This window comes from Vicugna pacos, chromosome 2, assembly GCF_048564905.1.
Source record: "Vicugna pacos chromosome 2, VicPac4, whole genome shotgun sequence".
Classification (NCBI taxonomy): Eukaryota; Metazoa; Chordata; class Mammalia; order Artiodactyla; family Camelidae; genus Vicugna; species Vicugna pacos.
Window position 1 is genome coordinate 67,245,142 of NC_132988.1, and position 18,011 is coordinate 67,263,152.

At 34.9% G+C, this 18,011-nt stretch overlaps 1 protein-coding gene across 2 annotated transcripts; it reads right to left on the bottom strand.

The window, feature by feature from the left end:
• Positions 1-2,510: 2,510 nt before the first annotated feature.
• On the bottom strand, positions 2,511-15,156 carry GNRHR (gonadotropin releasing hormone receptor). Of its 2 annotated transcripts, none has more exons than XM_006217847.3 (3): positions 14,635-15,156; positions 4,355-4,574; positions 2,511-3,024 (listed from the first exon to the last, which is right to left on the bottom strand). In XM_006217847.3, the coding sequence occupies exons 1-3, from the start codon at positions 15,154-15,156 to the stop codon at positions 2,780-2,782; spliced, it is 987 nt and encodes a 328-aa protein (XP_006217909.2). In that variant the 3' UTR covers positions 2,511-2,779. The 2 variants fall into 2 exon arrangements, with proteins under 2 accessions (XP_006217909.2, XP_006217910.2); XM_006217848.3 differs by having other exon boundaries at positions 2,889-3,024; positions 4,355-4,446.
• Positions 15,157-18,011: the final 2,855 nt, after the last annotated feature.

The window sequence follows — 18,011 nt, forward strand, 5'->3', positions numbered from 1 at the left end:
TTTATGACTACCAAGTAAGTTCTGAGACCAGGACAGTTAAAAAAATTCCTAATATATTTACAGATTTCAGCTCCTTGGAAAATAATGTTTGTGGTACCCCAGTAGTTTGTTTGTTTATTTGTTTTAAGCTAACGATATCTGTGTTTTGTAGGCTGAAGTTGAATTTGTGCAATCTTTGTTTAATTCATTGTTGCTTGTCTATTTCATTTATTACTAAGTTGAATTGTAAGAGGAAATCCATTTTTTGACCACTTTTATATGCTAAATAGAGGAGGCAGCCACAATAGAATATTAATTATCTGATATATCCTTTTTTACAAGGAATCCTCATCTTTTATTATGATGGGAAATAGAGCAAATGACTATAATATCAAATATTAAGTACCCTCTTTTGAGTTGCATTCACACATACGTTTTGGATTATGAATTTTGGTTTAAATTCATTTCCATGTTATAATTTATGGATCACAATATTTATATAATATTATACTTATTTCTGCAAAGATTTTTATTACATGTTGAACCTTGAGAGAGTTTCTAAGTTTGAAAATGGTGAGTAATCCAGTTTCAATATTAATATTTTAATGTATATATAAATAAATGAATACACTGATACTTTTTAATTTTCAAAAACTTCTTTGTAAATATAAAAATCAATTGGGAATTCTTAACCTGTTTTGTGACATGGGCTCCTTTGGCAGTCTGTTTTGGCCTAAAAACCTCTCTCAGGTTAATGTTTTTAAGCATATAAATAATATAAATAGGAATAAAAGAAAAGCACTTGCATTGAAATACTGTTTTCTGTATGGATCATGGGTGAAAATCCCCTGCATCAAGATTTTGAATAGCCCTTTAGTTAATGTATTTAAAAATGCCTGAGAACATGTCTAAGTAAAACGTATCTTGAACATATAAAATCCAAGCTGACATGTATTCATTAAACATATATTTACTAAAGCCCTTGGATTGTATCTTGTATATTTTTGCCTCTAAATCCATATATAAGAATTGTTACTAGTTAGGAGTAAGTATATGTATGATAAAGATATGTGGAGAAGGTTGGTTTTCTTATTTATATTCCTGTGTCATCCAGCAGAACTAGCATACACACATTTAAATTTAACTTTAAGCATTTTAGCATGTTACAGATTTTGAGTCTTGCTCAACTCAACTGTAGATTGGGGCATAGATTGGTTAATTAAATGTATGAGTTTAGTGAAAAAGAAGATATGAATGAAAGAGTAGAAGGAAGGAGTTCAATGGTGATAGAAACAGGACCAATGGAGACAGAATTGGAAACTAATCTAGGATGTGGAAAAAAAACCAAACACAACACTAGAAAACTGGAAGTATGAGAAAAGAAAAGCAAAGAAAGGAAAGACCTACTATTAGTCTAATTAGTAACTTACTTTCCACAGTTCCACATGGCCTGGAATATGTGGAAATTACATTTCATATTTTGTGTGGTACTTGATATCTCATGTGAATATAATAATATTTTACCTATTTTTTTAAAAAAGAAGTTAAACAGTGGTTGAATTTCTTGTAAGTCCCTTGTGAGACTTTCTCATTTAATGGATATTTTAGAACTCTTTCACCCTAACCCCCTTTCCATGCGATGGCTTGAAACAGAAGCCTGAATTAAGAGATACTGTGTCGATGTTTTGTGGAAACCATGTCACTAAATGTAAATATCAACAGGTGTTAGTTACACACTTATAGAGAACTTGTCTTTTCCTCTTTCTAATATTCTTCTGTTTCTTTTGACTCCTATATATTAAAACTGTGGTTTTCAGAGTTCATTTTACATATCAAATACATTTTTGCTTGTGCATTTGCTTGATTTCTTATTTACCTTTTTAGACATTTGTAGATTATGGATTTAGGAAGATCAGAAGATAGAAGAAAAATCCCTCATATTAAAAAAAAGAGTATATTATGTATAAAACATAATCAGTATAGGTCTTTTCTTGATTGTATTTTAAAACAATGTCTTTATTACTACACTTAATTACCACAGATTCCATAGACTCCACAGCCAAGAGGTGTGTTCTGACCCCCTGTCCAAATGCAGATCCCTCTAAGGCTTCCTTTTACATGGCAGCCCTTCACAGCCTGTACCATGTAAACAAGGGGATGAAGGAGAACTATTTGTGAGTCTTGCCAGGTTGGAGTAGTGGATGGTGGGTTGGTTGCTGAATACTCCAAACATCAGAATGCTTTTGAAGCCAAAGGAAAAATTAGATTCATTGCATTTTTTTTTTTAATCACAGGACGGAAAACTGATCATATGGGCAGGGGAAATACTATCCCTGTGGTCTACATATTATCTCAGCGTAAGATTGTAATTGCTGCTAAACCCCTTTGGAGAAAAACTCCCCTGTCGTGCTGAGGTTAGGACTGTGTTGTGTTTTCTCAGCCTTACTTTTTGGTCTCTCTTTGAAAACAGCTATGGCTGTTTTAAACACTGATACATTATTATAAAAGAAGAAAGTGATAAAAAAAAAAACCCCACATAATGGGTTATGGGAGCTCAGAAAGCAGAGGTTAATTCAGAATCTTATGATTAAGGGGAAATATTTCATTATTTTTCCTGAAAATTTTTCCCTTGTTAAATCTCTAACAATGTGATTTCTAAAAGAATGTGGATAGTAATATAACCTGAAACTCTGCTTCTTTTATATGTAAATGTACCGCAATATGCTTTGTGTTGATCATTCCCCAAAGGTGAAATTCATTATCTTGCTCTCTTTACATGATTTCCTATGTAGTCTGACAGTTACAGAGAGAAATAGCCATATATAAGTGGGTCAAAGCATGGATTTAAAAAAGCCAGGAGAAAGAAGAAGTGATTTACTGGGTCTGACACCCTGTTTACCATTTCAGGATCAAACCAATACCAGATTCCTAGGACATAGTAGGGAGTCCAGCAAACGGTAAATGAAGTGGCAAATGCAACCGTCATCTTTAGGGTCTTCAGCCGAGCTCGTGGTACATTGTTCTTGGATTGATTCAGTTGTAGTCCTTTTAGATAGAGAAAAGAGGAGGTGTTAAGTGACTGGTTTTATTACAAAGCCAAAATAGACAAAATAGGAAGACAAAATCACTAATTCAACCTAATGAATACAATGGAAGCAAATTTCTAGTATTTTTAATAATGATAATTTGAAAAGCATGTTTGTTTATATTTCAAGATTTCTACTATGTTACATAATAAGTGGAAACTACTAAAGGTAGTAATGCTCTTAAAATTAAATTTCCACTAAACTAATACAGATTTGAAATATGAGGTTACTCAAATTCTTAAATAAATTATATAAATTTGAGAGAGCAGACTGAGGTTGAGCTGGGTTGAATTCCCTATCTTTTGGTTGTCAAGCCAACAGAACCATGTACACTTTATAAATTTTCCTTTTTGAGAATGTACCAGATTCTTGAAACAAAGAAGGCACAATCACGTCTGTGAAGTTAAAAATGAAATAGTCAATGACATTCAATAATATTTCCCACACCCAACACACATACACACACAGCACACACAAGTGTGCAGTGTGTGGATACTATGTGCATCAAGTGCTCTAAGGCCTGTATTCACAAATGTATGTGGGCAAAAATTGACTTCCTCAAGGTGCTGAACTGTGCACGCCCAGATGCCAAGAAAAAAAAAAACAATCAAGGGGAAGACATTTATATCCTGCTAACTCTTGGGAACAGGAAGAAGCAGCAGCTGGCAGCTGAAGGCTGGAACACTTGCTACTGTATAATCGTAGCTTCTAATGTTGCACCCCTTCAGATTCTTAAGGGATTCTCAGTTTTGGTTCCATTTTGTACATGTTTGGAAAATAATCTGCAAAAACAGGCTGTGCTTGTGAGGACTTCATGGTTCTCAAGAATTTTTTAAAAGAGGAAAAAAGAAGAATTAAAAATAATCCACATTGTGTAGATACAGGGGATTTGAATGTGAAACAGAACAGCTTAACTTTAACAAGTCTGTTGACTACCATTTAACGAGTTGTACTTTGCTATATTCTAGATATCAGGTGTTTGCTGTAGTGTTGCAATGGCCCAGTGGGAACAATTTGCCAATGCTTACACTGCCTAAATGGAATAAATGTCGTTTCATCTTTAATTCCATGATATAAATTTTAGAATATTAGAAGATACTAAATTTTCTCCTCTGTAAATTGGGGATAATAAAAGTATTGCCTTATGGGGGTGACTGTGAATATTAAATGGGTTAATATAGGTAAACTGCTTAGAACAATGTCTAGCACATAGTTAAGTACTACTCTGCTTTGGGTTGCTTTAGAAAGCTGTTTTCCCACAGTTAACAGCTAGTCCAAGGAATACATACTGTGGGGATCCTGATGAAGGACGCTTGTCAGGGTGAAGATGATTTTTGCATTGCAGACCAACATGATGAGAAGAGGGATGATGAAGAGGCAGCTGAAGGTGAAAAAGTTATAAAAGGCTTCATGCCACCATTGTGGAAAACTGCAGTGTGTTACACATTGAGAGAAACCGTCTGTCTGTCCAGAGCTGTCTGCTAAATGGATCATCCTGAAGATATATAACTGTATGAGAAAATTAAAAAAAAAAAATTTAAAAGGGAGATTGCTTATTTTCAAACAGCATTTGAAAGTTTTCTTGAAAGTTTTCTCCTCTGTGTTCTGCTAGCCTTCTAACATTACCCAAAGCAACTTCTAAGCTTCTTGAAAATATCCTTTTGGCATCTCTACAAAAAGTTTTAAGTGGATCTTTACTTAAAATGTGTTTGGGTAATGTGAATGGATCTGTAGGATTTTGAATTTCTTTGGAAATTATTTCAACCTTGCAGAACAGTCATCAAAGATTTAAACCTTGTTTGTATTTCCATATCTTGATGGAATTATGCTGAGGAAACTTTTCGCAAATGATTTTGTGATTTCATTGTTTTATCTATGGCACATAAATCTGTGTCTGGCATTTAGGATGTGCCCTCAAAGTACATATTTTTTTAAACTTTATTTTTGAGACATAAAACCCCATTAAAAAGGTCAAAAGACATGAACAGACAGTTCACAAAGAAAAGATGTAACAGTGGCCCTTAAGCATATGAAAAGATGTTCAACCTCACTCATTATAAGAGTGATGCCAAGCAATTAAGGCTACACTGATATGCTATTTTTTACTATCAAAATTAGCAAATTAAAAAACAAAATAGCACACTCTCATGGCAAGGTTGTGGGGAAACATGGACTCTCATACACTGCTAATGGGAATGCAAATTGGTAAACCATTAAGAGGGGTAATTTAGCAATAACTTGACAATAACAAACTAACGAATGCATTTATCTTTGACCTAGCAATCTGACAGTCAGGGATTTACCCTGAAGATACACCCCTGCCTCTATTATATGAAAACAGGTATGCACAGGATTATTCATTGATGCATTATTTGTAATTGAAAAACATTGAAAATAATCTACATATAAATTAATGAGACAGTAGCTGAAAAAACTGGTAGACCATACCATAAACTGCTATACAGCTGTAAAAAAAGAGTAAGGAAAATCTCTATGTGTGAGTGTGAGAGTGTGTGTGTGTGTGTACATGTACATATATTTATTTTCCAGCTCTGTCTGCAGAGACAGCCTAGGAACAATGACAACCCAGTAGCAATGAGCACACCCAGCACTCTAGTACACAGGTTTTGTTTTCCAAACGTCATTCTCTACCAAAAGGAACTCATTGGAATAGTAGGTGGTCCTACAGCAAGGGCAAGCAAAGTACAACACGTGCCTGGAACAGTTTGTTATGCCAAAGAGTCAGGAAATGCCCAAAGAGTAATGGAGCATGTGAAAAGAGTTCAGGAGCCAGTTTGAAAGAGCTCCCATTGGCCAAATCTGGGACAGTTTAAGCATGAAAAACAAAACCAAACTCTGATAGAAGAGAGTGATAAGCTACTGAATAAAGAAAGAATTCGTGACTCCATGCTGATATAAATTACAAAACATCAAGAAATGGGGAGAGGAAAAAGCTCTTTGTTGCTATTGAAAGTCAACTAACCAATCTAAAAGGTATAATGGAAGTAGTGATTACCATTTCTTAATCACGATAAAAATAATTGATTCAGGCAAGAGCCATCAATAGATAGTAAAAATATGGGTATAAATTTGAGAATAGTTTATTTACATCACCTCAAAGTATCTACCTGCAGGATATTTATGACTCCAAAGAATAAAATAATAACTTTACAGTAGAGAAATAACCTAATAATTAAATTAACATTGCCAGTAATGGAACCAATCGGCAGTTTTTGCTTCTTTATATAAGGCATTGAGAATTCAGCATCACCTCTTTAGTGTTTCTGCCGAAACTAGCCATGAAAAAACATCAGACAAACTCAAATTTAGAGGCATTCTACAGAATAACTGACCTGAACTCTTCAAAAATGTCAATGTCATGAAATACAAAGATGGACCAAGGAACAATTGCAGTTTAAAGCAGACTGAATCGACAGCATAATGCTGGATTTTCTTTTGTTAAAAGGGACATTATTGATATGACTGGTGAGATATGAATAAGGTACATAGATTAAATAATAGTACTGCATTAGCGCTAATTTCCTGATTTTGGTACTTAACTGTGGTTATGTGCTAGAAAGAACACACTGAGGTATTGAAAGGGGAATCATGTCTGAACTTATTTTTCAACAATCCAGAAAAAATACACATAAAACATAATAAAGTGAATAAGCAAATGTGATAAAATGTTAATATTCAGGGAAACTGAGAGAAAGGTATCCTAGAAATCTTTGTCAGATTCTTGTAGACTTTCTCTAAGGGTGAAATCATGTTAAAAAAAAGAGAACAAATTGGGTCAACTGCTATGGAAACATTGCAAGTAGTTTTCAAAAACAAGGTCTAGTTGACATTTATTTATTCCTTCCCCATTGGTCAAGCATTCTTCTTTCCTTGTCCTTTCCAAGATTTTCTACTGAAAAACCTCATTTACCATGAAATATTATTAAAATGAAAAGATAAGAGTGCCCAAGCACCAATTAACCCATAGCAAGTTAATTCAAAGACAAGTGTTACAGGATTTTAAAATTTTTAAGCAAATGCAGGAAGTAGTTTTTTAAGTTTTCGATTGTATTAGTAAATTTAAATGGCATTTAATTAATTTAATAAGCCCAGAATTTCTTTCCTTTTTGGGGTGATGGAGTAAGACTAGACTGTGCCTTTAAAAAAGTAGTTTTTCCTTTCTTTGCTTGTAGAGTAGAAAAAATTTAATGAAGTATAATATATAACTATAATAAAGTAAACACAAATGTAATAGAATATAAGTAAATATAGTATAAAGTGTAATTATATTTCTTTTTGGGGAGTGTTTGGGGAGGGAGGGAGGTAGATTTATTTATTTTTAAAATTTATTTATTTATTTCTAGTGGAGGTACTGGGGATTGAACCCAGGACCTTGTGCATACTAAGCATGCACTCTACCAGTGAGCTATACCCTCCCCCTTATTTCTTTTATTTGTAATTAAAATGTTGATTTTCAGTTTCAGATCTTTTTTCAGCTTCAAGGGCAAAAAAAAGAATTTGTAAATCATTCCACTAGAGGGCGCCCAATGATCATATTATCAATCTTAAAATCAAGAAACTCAGACATGCGTTCAGCAAATTCTATTTTATGATCCAGACCAACTTTTTTCACATTACAAAGTGACCTTTTCAGTTTTCCATCCTTCTCTGAAACGTGACTTTATTTAAAGTTCAGTTGTGAATTTCACCCAACAGATGATGTGATTTGAAGTCTCTGGAAGGGTTCCTTCACATAGAACCTGAGAATCTTACATTTCTAAATATCTTTCCTTTTCTCCCCACCACCTGACACAGGCTTGGAACCAGATGACCTGAGTTTGACTTTATGCTTTGCACTGGGTCACATTTTCACTTCAATATTTCATGTTTTTAAGTTATAAATGATGAAACTTTTAATAAAAGTGACTGAAATATAGTACTATGATTCGATTTTGGTTATCATCTTTATTTAACAAATGCTTATTTTTAAAGCAACTACTTGGTTAAAAAATATACTAGGTGCTTTTTGTTATAAAAGATGAACCAGATATACCTTCTATCAGGGAATTAAATATTTGGTAGGGGAGATGTAGAATATATGTAACACCTATATTAGATTGGTAACTTCTAAAAGAGAGGTATAGAATAGTGTTAGGAAATTCAGAATCTTACTTGCCCATAAACTAATTTATTTTAGCCTTAATTCAGTTTATTTTTCACCTCCAAGGCCATGTTTGTCTGAATGATTACTACAGGGATCCACTTTACTTCCAGTGGCTTTTTTGTCCTTGGATTATATTTCTTTAATTTCTTTATGTTTCTCTTCTCTCGTGCCTGACCCCAGTTCTCATCACCATTTGCTTTATTTTGCCATAAACAATAGCAATTCATTTTCCATCTTTACAGTCAATTGCAGATGCTATTCCTTCTTCTCATATTATTTTTAACCCCCGCAGTAATGACACCATGACCTAATATTTTCCAACGGTGATTATCTTTAGATGATGTGCTTCAGGTTTCTCTCATCTGTGAAATGGAGATATTAATAGTATCTTCCTGTAGGGGCTGTCGTGACAATTAAACACAAGTAAATACTTGCAAAGCACTGAGAGTGGTACCTGACACACAGTTAGCACTATATAAATCATAACCATTATTATAATAAAAATTTTGAGGCACATAACTTATAAATATGTATCATATATACTTATTTCTATATTCATACATGTATACCATATATTTTTCCTGATATCCCTTAACTACCTATTTTCACCTTAAGATATTCTTGCCTCTTCCTTCTCCAGCTTCCTACAGGAAAAAAGGAAATAGACACTCTTGCATAGTGGGATGCGGTGTAGTGGTTACAAGCTTTTGCATAACTGGATGTACTGACACCTTCACTTACTAGATGGTAATCTTGAGCGTTATATAGTATTCTTAACCTTAGTTTCTTCATGAATAAAATAAAGACAATAATTGTATCTAAATTATTGTTGGGAGCCTTGCATGAAATAATGAACACAAAAGCATTTAGCACAGTTCCTGGCACGTATTTATGTACTCAATAGCTATTATTTATCATCATCTTATTATTATTGCTGTATCTGCTACTGGTATGCCATTATTATGTTCCAGTCCCATTCTTGGCATATTGTACACTTGTGATTTTACTGAACTTAGGCTACTTATCAAGTTCAGAAGTACATTCTAGCTCTGTAAGTTCTGTAACAGGCAAGCCTCCTCATTTCTTCAAACCACACATCTTTACATCAAAGACTAACGGATTTGCTCAGATACAACAAGCCCTCCATATCGGCAGCTTCCACACCTGCAGATTCAATCAAATGCGGATGGGAAAATACTCAGACAAAAAATTTTTGGAAGTTCCAAAAAGCAAAACATGAATTTGCCAAGATCCAGTAACTATTTATATAACATCTACATTGTATTTACAATTATTTACATACCATTTACATTGTATTAGGTATTAAAAGTAATCTAGAGATGATTTAAAGTATACAGGAGGATGTGCATGGATTATATGCAAATACACCAGCATTTTATGTAAGGAACTTGAGCATCTGGGAATTTTGTTACGTGCGGCAGGGGTAGGGGTGGGGGCTGGGATCTTGTTGGGTGTGCTCTGGAACCAATCCCCCAGGATATTGAGAGATAACTCTATTTCCCTGCAGGCCTGGGTTACATATAGAATTTAAAAGCTGTCAACTTGTAAGTCTCCATAGTAACACAGATGAACTAGTGATATGAACTCTATCTGCAAATAATCTGCTACACTGGAATTCTTGTGGTCTTAGATGACTATCATTAGAAACCTTGTAACTTCTTAATTAGCTATGGACACACTTAATTCAGAAAATGTTTTCTCCTTAACATGCACTAACTAGCCTAACCATAGCTGGCCTTAAACCAGATTTCCTTGGTTGTTACCTTGCCTTGCCTTTCTTTTCTCTTTTCTTTGCCCCCCTCTGTATCTCCCTTCCATCCTTTTTTTTTATCCTTCTTTTAGAAACAATACTTTCAAGATTTGAATTATTATGCTCTGGCATATATAGCTTTCAGAGTGAGTGGATGGTATTGTGACTAGGGAGCACATTGGCCAGATTTGCTTACCAGTCAGAATGAATGTTATAATTTTGAGAACTTTGAAGTAATCTTTATTTAAGAAATTTTCTTTGCTGTTTCTTAAAGAATCATTTTATTTTCATACTCATATTTCCCTATTAGTTTTTCTCCTGACTTCAAAAACTCTATAATGAAGGAAGGAATGAATAGCAGTGAGTGTTTAAATCTAATGCCCACACCATTTCTACCATCCCTTTGCCTTTCAGACTTGCAGGGAGATCTGAGGTCTTCAGAGACTGACTGGGGTGAGTGAAAAACCAAGCGAAGGACTGGGGCTCCCTTTTCCCTATTTAGCCGGAGCTCTTATATCAGTTTCTCCTCTTATATCAGTTTCATTTTTTGAAGCTCCACATATACTTTTGTATACTTTTGTTTTAAAAGAAAATTCCATTATTGGCAAAAAGTAGGACATTTTGGCCATACTACGCAGAAACTTCTGAAAATGTATCTCCAAACCATCACAGAACTCTGACATTATCAGGAAGGTGGAAAACCAAGGTGGGCAATTTGAAATCTGGTTATTCTGACCTCTAGCAAAATGTCAGAAATTCCCAGATTCCCAGGAATGTGACAACTAGCTTGTCAGTTTTTTTCTTTTTTTCAACCTAGGCATGACTTACTCGAGTGACAGACTATCAACATATGCACCAAAGGATGAGGATTAACGTCATCCTTTCAATGTAATTAGCCACAGCAGGATGGGCCTTTGTCAGTGGGCTTTCCAGTAGAATGGGTGAAGTACGCAGTACACTCCCTGTGTGTCACACCGTCTGGAAGTAAAAAGCCCTCTCTTCCAAATATTCTCCATCAAATACATTAGTCATGGGTTGAAACCTCTTCCATTCAGAGAGAGAGCAGACAGCTATAATGAAAAGATAAACTGGACTTAATAAAAAGACATGAGTCCAACAGGTCAAGTGGCACTGGACAAACAATAAATCCTTTAAATTGGTGGTTTTCAAACTGAAGGTTGTGCCCTTCAGTTGTTGGTTGCAACAACATTAAAAAATGAAATGGAACAGAGTAGAATATTTATTTTATGAAAACTTTTCTCAGTTACAGGTGTGTGAGAAAAAGGGACACAAGGTCTTCACGTAGTATGTAGTTCTTTCTCTGGGTCACTGTCAGAAAGTTCTGAGTGCCGTGGTTTTCAAAGGTTCCCTTTGTAGGTTCTCTTACATGTGAAGTGGGGATAGTAACACAGCTTTTATGGACCTCACAGAGTCAGCGTGAATAAGATGATGAATGTGGGGTTTGTCAGGAAATTTCAGCAAAGTGCTTTATAAATTTAAAGTGCTGCTAAAAGTAAGGAGGAGTCCTTTGCTTTATAAAATGAAACAGTACTACCGTTTGCTGTAGCCCATACTCACACAAATCTCTCAGGTAAAGTAATGCACTTGAGTTTAGGCTATTATAGTAAATTCCTAAGCAATTCAAATTTAATTTTCTTTTTATCATTAAGATAGGTATTTGGTGTTTTCTTGCTATTAGTGCTGTGATATACTCAGGTGAAAATAATTAAATAAGTAAGTCTATTTTATTTATAGTCTCTGGGAGAGTCCTTTAAAAGAAAGTGAAATTGTTGGTTTGTATTTCAGTTATGATCAGAAATTGACTTATCTGTACCTTTGTTTAGACTTTCATCTACATCAGTACCCCAAATTACCAACTACTTTCCAAATAGCTGTATTATATAAAGACCTTATGTTGTCAAGATCATGTCCTAAAGCAAATATTTTTTTTAGTTCTATTAACAGCCTGCCTTCCCTCCCCTTCAAATAACTTGGCAGGCAGACAAACACATGCTTTTCTTCCCAACCTACCTGTCCATTTCAAGACAGGTTTTAAAACTCCTTGGTTAAAAATACTGGAGCTTTATTTTACTTCGTTCTGTTATTAACCCCCTAAATCCAGGGTGTTGCCAATCTTCGTTTTTTGTTTGAAATGTCCCTTATAAATACTATCCACCTCTTCTGACACCATCCTAGCCCCCAGCCTGATCACCTCATCGCCAGGTGATCTGAAAAGGCTTGTTTCTCTCTCCACGCCATTAGACTCTGTGTAAATTTTCTTAAAAATATTTTGTTAAAAAATCATTTTAATAATGTACAACACAGTTAACTCTGCTGTGTGCTGTATAGAAAAGTTGCTGAGTGTAAATCCTAAGTGTTCTCATCACAAGGAGAAAAGGATTTTTTCTTTTTTCTTTTCTTTTTATTGTATCTGGATGAGATGATGAATATTAGCTAAATCTACTGTGACAATAATTTTGCAATATATGCAGATCAAGCCATCATGCTGTACATTTTAAACTTATACAGTGATGTGTGTCAATTATTTCTCAATAAAACCGGAAAAAAAAATTTACTCCTTGCACAGGACTCACCTAGGTTATATGGCTTCCATATTACTTTTAGAATTTCCCCTGGCTAGCAATGTCTTCTGTTACATCCATCCATCCCACCAGCATTTACTGATTCATTTCTTCAAAAAAAAATTTTTTTTTTTTAGTAAGCAGTGACAGACTTATTTCATCTGAAGAGAAACCAAAGTATCCAAACATTTTAAATTTCTATTTTTGTTAGGTATCTTATTAAGTACTGTGAATATTAATTAAGTTGAACACAACACTCTTCACTATTGTAAGAACATATACCATAATAGCAGAGACAAGCAAATACATAATCCCAATGTTTTCTGACAAAGAAATAGTGTGCTCCGAGGTCAAAGGAACGGCAGCAGCCACTGAATCTAATTTCCTGCTACTCTCGACTCTCGGTCTTTTACTACAGCCAAACAAGACTCCTATGAAAATTATTCCCTTAACTTTTGCTGAAAACTACATGTTATCCTTGGATTATTTTTTCCATTCAAATACGACTCATCCTTAAAAACACAGTTTATCCTATCTTTACTGTAAAACTTTCACCATTTCAACTCTTATTCATTTCTCTCTCTTCTGACACTTGTAATAGGTTTAAAGACTTTTTAGTACGTAGTTGTATTTGTTTTGCATAATTTTTACCTCTACAACTGAATGACATTTTCTTTCTTTGACAGTGTTTCATTGCTTCATGATTACCAGGCTCAGTGTTAGTCACTTAACTTGTGTTTATCTTCTCTAAGAAAACTAGACAATAAGCAGCACTCATACTTTAAAGAGATAAAATGGAAAATTTCAGAGCATAAGCCTTTGCTAAGTAAACTCATTTTAAGTGACATATTTGCTAAACTAATTCTTGTATATGCAATCCTTGTAAGAATAATTGTAATATACTTTTATCCACAGAAATAAAAACATTTTGGTTTTTCCCATTTCTCCTGCCATAAAACACATACTGCTGTTCAAAAAATGTTAAGGGAGGAGTTGGTAGGAGAATTTAGTTGTCTAGCTTTCTAGTACATTGCACTATTTTGTGAGTCCTATGTGGCAATTTTTGTTTGTTTGTTTCTAAGTCACCTGGCCAGTTTAGAACATCTAGATACATTTCCATTTGTAGTGGCAAGTTTTTGAGGATCTTGGGAAATTCTGTCTTTAATTCTTGACACATTCTTGTACCCTGGATTCATCATACAGTACATTTACAAGCATAGAGACAACCTGTTCATCTGTTATTAAACGATCTTTGCCATTTTCAAGAATGTGTCCTTTTCTTTGGAGATCTGACTATTGCTAAGGCAGATTCTGCAGGTCAATTAACCAGGTTACCTGTAATGAAAACAGTCCGGAGAGAAGTCTGCCTCCTCTAGGAGAGGGCCTGTGCCTGCACGGACAGTCTCATACTTTTGTTAACAGTCTAACCCACCTCCAGAAAAGCTCAAGTCAACCTCAGAGAAATATTCAAATTTCCAAAAGTCTAAGATTTCCTACATTTTCTCTCTATTCAGTCCCACACAGCTGCAAACTGCAGAACAAAGTACTAATCAGGACTATTTCTCTCTGATCTGCAATGACAGAAGACTCAAGAAGACCCAAATAAAACAAGTAATGCGTACATTCTACCTATGCAAATTTCATCATTCCTAAAGATTCTCTCAATTTACCATGTCAATCAGAATAAAAGGAAAAATAGGTGGAAGAATAGAATGGGGATGCGGTCAAACTGGAGAATAGCTACACTTTAGAGGAGCATTTACTATGTGCCAGAGATTATGATAGACACTTTAACACACAGCTCGTTGAATCATCACAAAAGGTGCATAAAGTAGGCATTACCTCCATTTTATAAAGGAAGAAATTGAAACTCAGAGAGATTAAGATATCTGCTCAAGGTAAAAGAGCAAAGCCAGGATTAAATTCTACTCTGACTTCCAGAGCCCAAGCTCTTAAGAGATAATACAAAACTGCCTTTGACAAGGCCTTCATTCAAGTTTAGATAGGAACTCTGGATCTCCATACCCTAACAAGTTGATGATACTGATTTACCTGTGGTCCAGCAAAGATGCTACTGAGGAGCCAGGGCAAGCCAGTCATGAACTGTCCGAGCTTGCTGTTGCTTTTCATAGTGAGAGGCCTTGTGATGGCCAGGGAGCGGTCCAGGCTGATCACTACCATCATGAAGGCTGGGGCATACATGGAGAAAAGCTTCAGGTAGCTGAGGACTTTGCAGAGGAGCTCTCCAGCATACCACTGCACGGTAATGTTCCACATTCCATCCAGTGGCATGACAATCAGGGTCTCCAACAGGTTGGCTAAGGTCAAATGTTTTAAAAGCACTTTCATCCTTGAGAGTTTTTTCCCTTTTTCTTTTCGCTGAGTCCACTTCTGAAGTTTCCACAAGAAAGAAGCATTGAAAGTTGTGGAGAGCAGAAAAAGGAAGAAAGTAACTGTCACACGGATTTTTCCCGATAAGGTCAGGGTGGGGAGGTTGTCCTGTGTCAGTGGGATGCTGCTGTTGATGGCTGAGCAGTGGTTTTGATTCTGTTCGGGAGAGGCACTGTTTGCCATCCTTCCTGACGGAGAGCGTCAAGACTTGTTTCTGGTGCTTCTGTTGTTTTATTGTAGTTGAACCAAAAGGTTCTGTTTTATTTCAGCTTTCTTTAGATGGAAACATCACAGGTTTACGTATTTATGTCAAAGTTTGTCCCTGAGATGTTTTATATTTTAAGTGAAAGATCAAGGTGAACTTGTTTTGTGGGCTTGTAATCCAATAGAGCGCTAATGCAGAGCTGGCCAAGCACTTTCTGAGGGCCGAATGTAACTGTAGTACCTCAGCAGATGGTCTGGTTTTCACAACATTTTTCTAAGTGAAGAAGGATGTCTGAAGCTTAGTTTTTGAATTTAAAATTCACTTGATAAGATTCAAGTAACTTTAATGAAGAGGTTTTCTCAAAACTATTAAATGTTCATCTTGTGTTCAGCAGATGCAAAATAAAAAATAAAAATACTAAAAAAAGAACTTGATCCAGTTAAAATTTGTTGTTTGAAGAATTTGTACATTTCTCAAAAACATTTCTTTTTTTTTTAATCACACACTGCAGAGCATTCAAACACTAGATAAATATGTTTATTTCAAACCATCCTTCGTGAAACATCAATTCAATACCTTAACAGAATCAATTGGATCTAATACAAATTGGGCTGCATTCAAATTTCTCAATCAATTTTAAAGGTCAGATCATCCATGCTTAAATTAGAGTAAAATCATTAACTGTTTTTTCTGTAATCGCCTTGATTTTATAAATGTCTAAATACCGTGCTGCCATTGTTGCATATTATTGCATAGGGTAACTGGATATTGGAGAGAATATTGTATAAATGCTGTAACCACAACCATGTATGTTTATATATAAATGAATATTTGTTTATATTCCTTTATATGCAATATGATCGTTTTACACTAGGGCCACTTAGAAACTTTCTCTGCGTTGTTGCTTTAACCTTCATGGTGATTGCTTGATGATGTTGTTTACTAATACTAGTATGGCTTAGATTGGAATTTATTAAATCACCAGCTTGACTTGTCTTACGTCAACTAGCTTGCTTCTGTTATAGCCAAACAAGGGAATAAATTTGAAAGTAAAAGTGGCTATTTTGATTTAGATGGCCCATTCTTATTGGTTCATTTATTTATTTATTCTGTCTTATACTCATTTATTTAATAAATAGTTACTAAATACCTGCTATGTAAACTCGCGTGGCCTTGGCAGGTATTAAAATGTGCATATGGCATCATCCAGGCCCAAAGGAGCTTACTGGGTACTACAGAAGATTAGATAAGCATACTGGATGTACCCTCAGTGCCTCCTTAGCTCCTTCTGTGCTGGCTCCTAGGTCTTGAGCCACTTAGGTCAGTAGCTTACCTGGGTTCCCCTTTGGTTGTCACCACATGATCAGAAATATTGGCTTTTCTCACTACTTTCAGATTTGGATTCAATATTATACTGCAGGACATGGACTCTGGCTTTGTAAGTGGCTTTCTGAAGGGTTTGGAAATATTTTTTAATGGACTATTCCGGTCCTGAAATGGACTGTTTTAGAAAAATTAGTGGGAGGAATAGATGAGGCAGAAATCAAGAGGACTATGTTTTTTAGAAAAATGTAGCACATGGATTTTAAAGCAAAGATATAGCATCAATATACAATGCAGTCAACTCTCATTATTTGTGGAAGTCATGTTCTGTAAAGTTGCCATGAGTGCTGAATTAGTGAATACAGATTGTTGTTCCTAATGAAAATACAGGGTTTGTGTTTCTGCAAGCCAGTAACACCATTTGCATCATTTAGTTTTATATGCCAGCATTCTTGTCAAACAAGCCAAAACTCATCGGTGCTGAACACCTGCTCTTCCACATAACCCCATAACACATAGGAGATACTTAAAAAATTCTTTAATATAATATTGTAAATTGACTATATTTCATTAAAAAAATTCTAAGATCCCTGATATACAGAAACTGCCTCACCTGCAATTTGACATTTTCACACTATGTCGCCTTTTGAAATGTGCAAGCCAGTTACCATAAATTTCTTTGGCTTTCAGCCTCAAACAATGCTGTCTACAACATTAAAAAAAAAATCAGCCCTCATCTCATGAATCCATAAGTTTCATAACTTTGCCGGCTTTTCCATGGCTTCTTCACATATTATACATTTCACTTTGGCACACTCTGGAGAAGCCTTAGTTACAGATCAGCAAAGTTCCTCCTCCTTTTTATGGATGCTTGCTTGTAATATAATTGCTGAAACTAGAAGGCAGAACATTGCCTTGTTGACACTTAGCTGGGAAATTCCCTGGGCAAAGTGAAAACTCTGTGAATGCACATGTCTGGGAATAATTATAAAATCTCTGCAAATATGATTTTGGGGTAACAAATAAATTTTAGCAAATAGATAAATTTGCACATAATAAGGGTCACTGTAAGTAAGAATCAATAAGCAAAATCAGATCGTTAAAGAAAAATCAAAATTCCCACTAGAACACCCAAATAAGTTAAACTATATTACACACTAAAATATTTATAACATTAGAAACTAGCACTTTAATCCACAAGTTCACAATAGATTGAAAGAAATGTATTTGTTGAGCCCTCAGCTATTTAGATGTTAGGGGAGTGAAGTTATATTTATGTGGAATATTAAACAAAGGCATTTTTTCACATCTGATTCTGTGACAATAAATTTTATACCTACTGTACTAGCTATAATTGGTTCCTTAGAATCACACAGTCCTGATTATAACAGATAATTATTCTGAAGAACTCAAAAAGTTTTGCATATACATCATGTCAGTTAATCTGATCGGGGCCATATGCTTGAGACAAAACAAGGTACCACTGGATAGTCCTTATAAACCTGAAAAG